Source organism: Castor canadensis, chromosome 6, assembly GCF_047511655.1.
Source record: "Castor canadensis chromosome 6, mCasCan1.hap1v2, whole genome shotgun sequence".
In the NCBI taxonomy this organism is placed as follows: Eukaryota; Metazoa; Chordata; class Mammalia; order Rodentia; family Castoridae; genus Castor; species Castor canadensis.
The window spans coordinates 75,398,235-75,408,527 of NC_133391.1; the positions used below are offsets into that span (position 1 = coordinate 75,398,235).

At 37.7% G+C, this 10,293-nt stretch overlaps 1 protein-coding gene across 1 annotated transcript; it reads right to left on the bottom strand.

Annotated features, from left to right (window-relative positions):
- Positions 1 to 2,897: 2,897 nt before the first annotated feature.
- On the bottom strand, positions 2,898 to 3,516 carry LOC109678058 (large ribosomal subunit protein mL42-like). Its single transcript, XM_074075335.1, has one exon. It carries the CDS (start codon positions 3,443 to 3,445, stop codon positions 3,218 to 3,220), a length of 228 nt encoding a protein of 75 aa, XP_073931436.1. The 5' UTR covers positions 3,446 to 3,516; the 3' UTR covers positions 2,898 to 3,217.
- Positions 3,517 to 10,293: the final 6,777 nt, after the last annotated feature.

Consider the following 10,293-nt stretch of genomic DNA (forward strand, 5'->3'; position numbering starts at 1 on the left):
AGGTAGACTTATTACTAATACCCATATCTTCTTACTTGGTGTAGTCCTCCGTACATTATGCAATCCTTCTTGGCAGTGAGCAGTTCACTGTAAGCCACACTGGGTGTTGTTTCAGTCAGCATGAAGTGATGACAAATGCCCACCCTATCAATGGAAGAAAGCTCTGTGGGTGAGAACCTTGGCATTGAGACTGTTTATGCTGTTTTCCAATCCTGAATGATTGCTGGTGTTCATGTTTATTCAGCAGAGTTCCTTGGAGACTATTTGAAAGAACACATATTCCCTGGATAGAGAAGACAAATAGTCCTGCTCTCTAAAGCTAAAAGAGGAGCAAAAAGAAGCCACCAGTGGCCCCAGTTTTCTGCTGTTTGCTGGGAAGTTATTAATGAAGAACTCACTAATGAAGAACTCACAAATATACAATGGAGAAAAGACAGCCTCTCCAACAAAAACTGTTGGGAAAACTGGTTAGCAGTCTGCAAAAAACTGAAACTTGATCCATGTATATCACCCTATACTAATATTAACTCAAAATGGATCAAGGATCCTAATATCAGACCACAAACTCTAAAGTTGATACAGGAAAGAGTAGGAAATACTTTGGAATTAATAGGTTTAGGCAAGAACTTTCTCAATGGAACCTAAGCAGCACAGCAACTAAGAGACAGCATAGAAAAATGGGACTTAATAAAACTAAAAAGCTTCTGCTCAATAAAAGAAATGGTCTCTAAACTGAAGAGAACACCCACAGAGTGGGAGAAAATATTAGCCAGCTACACATCAGACAAAGGACTGATAACTAGAATATACAGGGAACTAAATTCTCCCAAAACTAATGAACCAATAAAGAAATGGGCAAGTGAACTAAACAGAACTTTCTCAAAAGAAGAAATTCAAATGGTCAAAAAAACACATGAAAAAATGCTTACCATCTCTAGCAATAAAGGAAATGCAAATTAAAACCACACTAAGATTCCACCTGACCCCTGTTAGAATAGTCATCATTAGCAACACCACCAACAACAGTTGTTGGCGAGGATGCGTGGAAAAAGGAACTCTCTTACACTGCTGGTGGGAATGTAAACTAGTACAACCACTCTGGAAAAAAATTTGAAGGCTACTGAAAAATCTAAACATTGATCTACCATTTGATCCAGCAATACCACTCTTGGGGATATACTCAAAAGACTGTGACACAGGTTACTCCAGAGGCATTGCACACCCATGTTTATTGCGGCACTATTCACAATAGCCAAGTTATGGAAACAGCCAAGATGCCCCACCACTGACGAATGGATTAAGAAAATGTGGTATCTACACACAGTGGAATTTTATGCAGCCATGAAGAAGAACGAAATGTTATCATTCGCTGGTAAATGGATGGAATTGGAGAACATCATTCTGAGTGAGGTTAGCCTGGCCCAAAAGACCAAAAATTGTATGTTCTCCCTCATATATGGACATTAGATCAAGGGCAAACACAACAATGGGATTGGACTTTGATCACATGATAAAGCGAGAGCGCACAAGGGAGATATGAGGATAGGTAAAACACCTAAAAAACTAGATAGCATTTGTTGCCCTCAACTCAGAGAAACTAAAGGAGATACCTTAAAGCAACTGAGGCCAATAGGAGAAGGGAACCAGGAGCTAGAGAAAAGGTTAGTTCAAGAAGAATTAATTTAGAAGGTAACACACATGCACAGGAAATTAATGTGAGTCAACTCCCTGTACAGCCATCCTTATCTCAACTAGCAAAAACCCTTGTTCCTTTCTATTAGTGCTTATACTCTCTCCTCAAAAAAATTAGAGATAAGGGCAAAATAGTTTCTGCCGGGTAGCAAGGGGTAAGGGAGGGCAAGGAAGGGGGTGGGGGAAGGGGGGAGAAATGACCCAAACAGTGTATGCACATATGAATAATAAAAAAAAAGAACTCACAGAGAAGATAAGAAGCATGCTTTGTTTTCAAAACAACTAAGTACGGGCTGTGAGCTCTTGGGCAAATGCCTTTATGGACCTCTTGTATAAAGTTGTCCATGAAGTGAAAGCATTCTTTGTAAAATTTGCTCCACATTATGAAGCCATAAAGAAATTTACATATATTATTTTTCTAACTCTAAATATATCCCATTTGTCAGGGTTGACAAGAAATTCAATATCAGTTTTCCTAGAGTGGGGAAACTGGCATAACCAACATGCAGCAGCCTAGCTAGGCTAAAGTTCTGGAGAATAGGGTGACGGGCTTCTTCCTCAGTCCATTATGGTGCTCACTGAGGGGTTCATTCTGCCATTGTGCACATGGGTATCCCAAGGTGGGCAGCTCCTTGGCTCACAGTGCCGTCTACCCCTATGTGCCTATCTTGTCTCCAGGTACCAAACCTGGAACCCAATACCATATAACATGGTCATGACCTAGGAAGCCATACTCTGTGAACTTCCCCACCTCTTCTTGTGAAGGTTTGATTCAAGATACTTGTCACCCACAAAACCTGTCACTCTACCATTCCTTTCCCCTTTAGGATATCAGGGAATCCAACCTCTCTCCTCTGGTCATGCTACTTCTCACTACTACAACTCTCTCGCCTTGGGCTGATCCAGCTCCATATTTCAGTGAGTCTAAGCTAGGGACCCGAGCAGTAAATGGCAACAACCACTCAGTCCTCTGGAATGTGGATGACCTGTGGTAAGGACTGTGGTGATCCAGTAAACATGTTTGCATAAAGGAGAACATTGTTACTCAGCAATTGACATAGGAATAATAGTCCAGAACCGTAGATCTACCAATATTTCAGGAAAAGTAGAAATCCAGTTTCTAATTAAAAAATAAAAACAACATACAGGCCAAACAGACCACACCTGAAGATAGCCCATTAATGGTCCCATTATTTTTTTTCCATGAAAAGGCATTTTTTATTATTTTATTATATAACATATTAGTGAATACACCAGACCACATTTTCTCAATGCCAAATGTGGCACAGGATTATATTTCTCTTTGATCCTCCAGAGAACCTCAGTGTCATCTGCCTTTTGGAGGGTTCAGTTTCTTATGATGTCTGTGATACTGTCCAAGAGAATACCAGCAATGTTTAGTAGTAAAGAACATTTTGCTAAGTTGTTCTATCATGGGTCCTCGTTCAAGGTGTTCACCTTTTTCTTCTAATTTGGTTTTCAGCACTTGATCGTGTGTTTCTTCATTGTTATGCACAGGATCTGTTCAAGGGATAGGTTTTGTGTGTTCATATGGGATGTCCGTAGAAGGGTGATAGCATACTATTGTCCTGCCATCAGAAGTTAAAGCCAGCTCTACTTTGCAATTGTAGTCATCTGGAAGAGAAGAATACATAGACTTATGACAAACGCAATATAAAGCTCCATTTTGGTATGGAAAGAAATGCTTCAAGATAGTTCTCTTTGATATCACCCATTTTACTGCTGCTGCCATGGTGTATGAAGATGCTTTGTCAGGTGGGATGAAAAAGATATTGTGAAGAGAAACTGCCTTTAAAATCTGCTTCTAAGCACACTGATTTTCATACCATGAGCCTGCCATCTGGTCCCATTATTTGTGAGGGTTGTCATAACAAACTAACAAAAATTGGGTAGCTTCAAACAATAGGAATTTTTTTGTTTTGCAATTCTGGAAGCTAGAAGTTTAAAACTGAGGTGTTGGTGGGGTTGCTTTCTTCTAAGGACTGTGGGGAAAGGATCTGCTTCTGGTTTCTCTCTTTGGCTTGTGGAAGACATCTTCATGTGGCATTCTCCTTGGAATGTCACATCATCTACTCTTGTACATGTCAGTGTCCATACTCCTCTTTGGAAGGATATCAGTTATATTGATTTAGGACCCATAGTAATGACCTCATCTTAACTTTACTAATTGCATCTGTATGACTATTTCTAAATAAGGTCACATTCTGAAGTATTGAAAGTTAAGACACCAACATGGGAATTTTAAGAGAACACAATTCATCTCATAAAAGTGGTCTCAACCCAGAATTCTTAAAAACAACTTCCTGGTCCTGATCTCCAGTACACAAGGACTGGTCCTAGGGAGATGGGAACACATGGTGTGGTGGATCAAAAGGAAGGGATACCTCGTTCTTTTTGGATGAGAAGTCACAATACATTCCTCAAATAGGTTATCCACTCACTATTGCCTCTAGTGCCTTTTTGATTCTCAATAAATATTGTGGATAAAGGAGAATAATGGAAGGGGTGAATTCAACTATCATATACTGTAAGAAATTTTATAAGTGTCACACTGTACCCCAGCACAACAATAATAAATTTTTAACAAATAAATAAATTTTTAAAAATTAAAAATAACTACAATTACAAGGAAAATAAGAAATGGACAGGAAAAAGGGAATGGTGGGGGATAGACTGGAGATGAGTAGAGCCACTTAAAAATGCTCTTGGCAGGAGCTGGAGGAAGGACATCTTTGATAGGAGTTCAAAAACTTAGACAGTTAACAGTGAGCACCAAATACATCTGTTATAGATAAGGCATTCCTGGCTTAGCGGTAAAGATATGGCAGGTTCTAAACTAGGGCTAGAGGTGTTGAGAAACTTAGTTTATCAACATTGGCCCAAAAAAGTAAGTCATGTAATTCATGATGACTTATTAGTGCTATAAACATGCATGCTCATTTTATTCTAATCTTATTAAACTATCTTGTTAGAATAGGTAATATTTCCTATCTGATGAAGAAGGCATTGACTTTGGAGAAAAATCCAGATTCATATCTTGCCTTCTCCCTATATTTACTGTTGTTCTTGGCTAAGATGGTAAGCTTCTCTTAGTTTTCTCATTTATAAAGGATTAAATGATGTGAATATTGGGTTTTTGATGATTGAGTCACAAAACAAGGTGATAATATTTCCTACTTGTTTACATTTAAGCCTTCCTTCAGACTGTTTTTAGGGGAGGTTTTGTTTGTTTGCTTTGAGACAAGCTGCTACATAGCCAGGCTGGCCTCAAACTCATGATTCTCCTGCCTCAACCTCACAAGCCAGTCACGCATTACCATGCCTGGCTGAATTTTGCTTTTTTCTCTTTAGTTTTTTTTTTTTTTTAAGTACTATGTTAGTCATTTACCAACCTAAGCAGGCTTAAATAGCATAGTTTAAAAAAAATCATTTATTTGCTGATGCAATTGGGAAGCCAAGCTCCCTGATGCTCAGATAATATCATCAGAGTTGCCTTTCTGAATCTCTCAGTTCAGTTGGCCTCTGTATGATTTGGTTCCCACAAGTATCTTCCTTTAGGCTAGCAAAAGGAGTAATAGCTTCATGCTCACAACAGTTGTACAACTTTGGATTCAGAGCAAGAAATATGACTTTATAACTGCAGTACGTAATTCTTCTTAAAGAAGAATTAAATTAAACTAAATTAAATTAAATTAAAGTTAGAACCACGTGCCTTGTCTTTCACTGCCCTGATTGGCTGTGCCTGAGACACAGGAGGAACTAGGCTAACTCCTAATCCTTAAAGACATGGAATGTATCATAGTTGATTCCCCAAAGGAAAGGAGAACTGTGCAGGCAAGGATATACCTACTGTAATGTACAATAATTCTGACTTTCTTCAAGGTTATTTATTAAATCTTCTACAAATTTTCCAGCTAGTGGTTATTTCAGATAAATCAATCTGACCATAAATTTTGATATATTGGCTGGAACTACAAAGCAGACTGAAAAAGCACAATCTCCTGAAGGTGTGCAACTATATTTTGCTTGAAAAAGATGTCCATGTGTACACTCAGGAATACATGCACATACACACATGTGCACATGCTTTTTCTGTCTGTGAGATTATGCATGACCCTCGTGGCTCTTCCCAAAATGTTATAAACTATGACCAATGATAATTTGAGTTTAGAAGTTGAATCCTGCATTGCAGTTTACCATGCTGGGACTTGGGACTTTTCTGAGCCTTGATCAGAAAGGAATATATCAATAAATAAGGCCATGAGAATTTGGATAGATCTGAATATCTTGGTATTGGTGAATATATCAGTCTTGTAAAGGGCGGAGCAGCTGTAAGGAAAACGTATGGAACAGTGAGTGCTGGTGATACTGCTGGTACACATCCTACAGAAAGTTAATCAAAGCAGGGCTGTTCTGTTCTCTTATTGCAAAAGTGATGCTGTACAGTGTGTCCTGGAGCCTTTGTCCTGGAGTCCCATGGAACAAAGTTCCCCAGGAAGCACTAGAGTAGCAGTGGTGTCCTCCAGGAGCAAAGATGGCCACTAGAAAGGAATAATCTCCTTATGCTTCATAGTTGGCTTGTACAATGCAATTTAGGTCTGCTTTGATGACTTCAGGCTACTTTATCCTCCCCCAACTCTTAAAGTTATCTTCAATGATTTGACGATTATACTATGATGTTGACCATCAAAAGACTCTGAGTTTGAAGAATTTTACCCTCAGTCTTTGGTGGAAATAGCAAAGAGCAAGTTTGGAAAGTGCTTATGTGAATACATAATTGCCTTGCGCACACACGCACACACACACACACACACACACATACAGAGAGAGAGAGAGACAGAGAGACAGAGAGACAGAGAGAGAGAGAGAGAGGCTGAATGGATATATACCAAAAGCTAACTACAGTTGTCTGATTAGTAAGACTTTGAGCAAATTTTTTCTTTTATTTTCATTCCTTTACTTATTTCCTTTTCTTTAGGGAAAGGCTTATCTGCATTTTCTAACATAGCTGCGATTAATCTGTTTTGCCATTATATTAAAAAAGCAAACAAGATTCATTTAAAGGAAAAAAACCAAAATCCCTCTATGCATTAAGCTCCATTTAAGCATCTAAGTCGTCAATGGAGCCATTTCTAATGTCTCTTCCTCCTACACATCCCCATCAAATAATGAGGAACTGTGACGCCCCTCAACAGGGCAGTGCCACTACCTCTGCAGGCACTGCGTTAGCACTTGCCAAATGTTGGCTGTCTGTTGAATGTACTCAGCCTGATGCCTTAAATTAGTCACCTAATGGTTCCAGCTCCTTTAATTCAATTAAATTTAATAACTTCTGATTGAATGTCCAAGTGCTATGCTGGGCCATGGCTCTTTGAATACACAAAGGTTCAGTTAATGGCCACCCAGGAGTTCCTGACATAAATTCAAGTGCAATCCCATTTTCCTTTTATTCAGCCCACTTTTCTACTCCCAGAGTCTGCTCCATTCCACCCCCATCTACATGACTCCTAAGCTTTCTTCACATCTGAGTCTGTATGCTTTGTTGCCTATCTCTTAGAGCAGGACAGACACCCGGCTTCCTCTGACTGTCTTACAGTGGTAGGAAACCTGGACTCCACCAGATGTGCAAAATAATCTTTTAGGAAAAGGAAATGAAATATTTGAAATTTAACACACATTTACTTTCAATTTAGTGCAAAAGGAAGTGATGCTTTACCACTAGTTCATATTCATTACCACATCACCCTAACTGGCTACTTATCAGGGGCAATGGGACACTTGTGGTATGAAAGGAATCCTAGGGGGAGAGGGTGATTCTGACCCAGGAGGAAGTTGACTGATGCTCTCAGTGCATTGTCTTTCAGTTTTCACAACTTAGTTTGGTAGATGTGAGATTATTTATCTGACTGTAACTAAACCATCCTTCACAACATGGAGTACTGGCTTAGAAAGATTTCCTGCCATAGACAATCCCTAGATTTAAAAAGTGACAAAAAAAAATCTATGTTTAAATAGGAAATCTACAATTTCTGGGGGACTGCTTCAGGGGTTTGAACCCAGGGTCTCACACTTGCCAGGCAGGTGCTCTTACTGCTTGAGCCACTCCACCAGCACAACAATAAAAAAAAAAGATATATAGATATAAATATCACTTAAGTAAATAAATAAGAAATCTATAATTCTTGATCATCAGTCCTTTTTTAGCCACATCCAGTGATGACTGAATGCAATTGATAAAATATCTATGTAGATATAAATGTCACTGACAATAATGATATTTTTCCATAAGTGTATTACCACACAGGTTTGGGGTATTCTGATATTCTGGAATACAGTGGGAGTACTTTTTTACTGTAATTTCTTTGGTTTTTTTTTTTCAATTACTGAAACACTAGCTGTGGGAGGGTGTAACTATTTTTATACTAAAGAAAAAATATTTGTCTTCAGATATTCCTGAGAACTATAAATTAAATGAAAAACTTAAAGCAGAAAAGAAAAGTACAGCTGCTTAGAAAATGTTCTTTAGTATCTTTGAAACCCTACAGAGGAAGATGAAAATGGTAGTTGACAAAGAAAAGATTATATTGAAAGAAAAGGCTTCTAAAAATGTGGAAAATGAATTAACAGTACTAAAACTGATACAGGTAACTAACTTCCCAACCATAGAAATTTCAATGTATCTATGGTGAAACTAGCCTAAATCAACCAGAAAATGCTTTCTTTAAAATAGAAATACAACTTACTATCATTTGAAAAATTATGGTTCTTGAAAGAGTTTGCTATATCCTGAAAATAATACATTATTTGGATTATTTGAAGAGGAAGGAGAACAAGGGAAATACTTCAAATTAGCTTACAACTTTCTTCTTATCCTTCCTCATCTAGAGAAAAGCTACAATAAGTTCATGCTAATAATTATAACACTTTAGGATTGTACTCTAAAAAAATGTATTCCCTTTTCAGTTTTCATAATAAATTGTATTCATTTATATTTAGTATTGGGTTATTTTTGAATAATGCTTTATTTTACTTTATAAATTCATGTTTGAATAATGTATGTTTTCTACTTAATTTTTACAACTTTCTAGCAAGGCATTCTACCACTCAAACCACTCTGCCAGCCCTTATAACTTTCTTTAACTTATTGTTTCATAATACACATTTACATGTTTGTATGTTTACAGTACAGTAGTTAGCTTTACTAACTTTTATTTCATGCATTCAGAACATGTGGATGAAGACGTACCTAAGTGAATGTCTTATAATGTACAAAATGAGAAGTGCTTCATTGTCATTCTGATATTTTTATATTTTGAGGAGTTGGCTAATAAAAGTGTGAAACCACTACAATTAAGAAGAATTTTAAATGTTGGATATTTTAACTTTATCTAATCTTTTTAATATTATATTGTGAAAGAAAATGTATTATCATCATAGTTCATTTAGATAATTTATAAATGAATGTGCATATACTGGAGGTGGAGGCTGTTCAGTATAAAAAATATAATATGTATTATCACAGAATTTTTAAAGAAAATATAGCATTTAACAAATGAACACCATAAAGACAATCTAAAGACCTGAAAAATATTTTTGGAAGAGTCTGGAGTTCCTAGATTGATCAGAGATAGTTCAAGCCATGACTTCTCCATCTCAAATTGAATACCCACCCACCTGCTGCACGGAGCTCACTACACAAAAGGAAAGGGATGTGACTGCTTCCATTTTCCATAGCATCTTGTAGGACATCCATGCAGAACATTACTAGATGGGAAAGAAGAATACATACCCCTTGGCTTTTTTTGAGGAGATGTTTCAAGTGCATGTGAGGTCATTTGGCTGAAAGCTTCCTTCTATCACAGGATCCATGAAATAAAGCTATCAGAGAACAGAGAGTCAGTTCAGACACTTGTTGCTCTGTGTTGACGAAAACAGAGGGACAGGGAAAGCCTACATTCCTAAAGAATAGAGGAATGCTAAGATGCTATCTGCTTTGGGAAATGGCTATTTGTCAATGGAAAGGGGGTGACTATTGGCACCAGGTACAAATAGTTTAAATCCTCAAATGCCAAGAATTTACCAAACACATGAAGTCCCACCCTTTCCCCCACTGATGTTTCAACTTCCAAAGGGCTCTGAGTCAGTGAAGAGGAAGAGGGTACTTCAGCTATGCTGGTAGTGTTGAATGCCATCCTCCTGGGCATGAAACTTTGGCAAACATGGGATTGGTGATCTTGATTTTCAGTTCTAAAGTTGTGCCTCTATGCATTGATCCATAAATAATGTCTCCATTATTTCTGTGGATACTTTTCTTAAATAGGACTCACACTTAGACCACATGTAAATTTGGATAATGATTGCTCAAGTGTTGACAGAGAATTGGCCCAGTGCCTTCAAGAGCCAATGGAATTGTAGAAAAGCTGCTTTTATCCTTAGCATGGATCAAATCTAGACATGAGACACATGCCTTCCAAAAATGCTTTTCTGAAACATTGCTGGAGAGAAATGCAATTGAACGGAAATCTGACATGTGACTGGAATATATTACGTAACTCAACTTCGTAATCAAAAGCAGTTGTC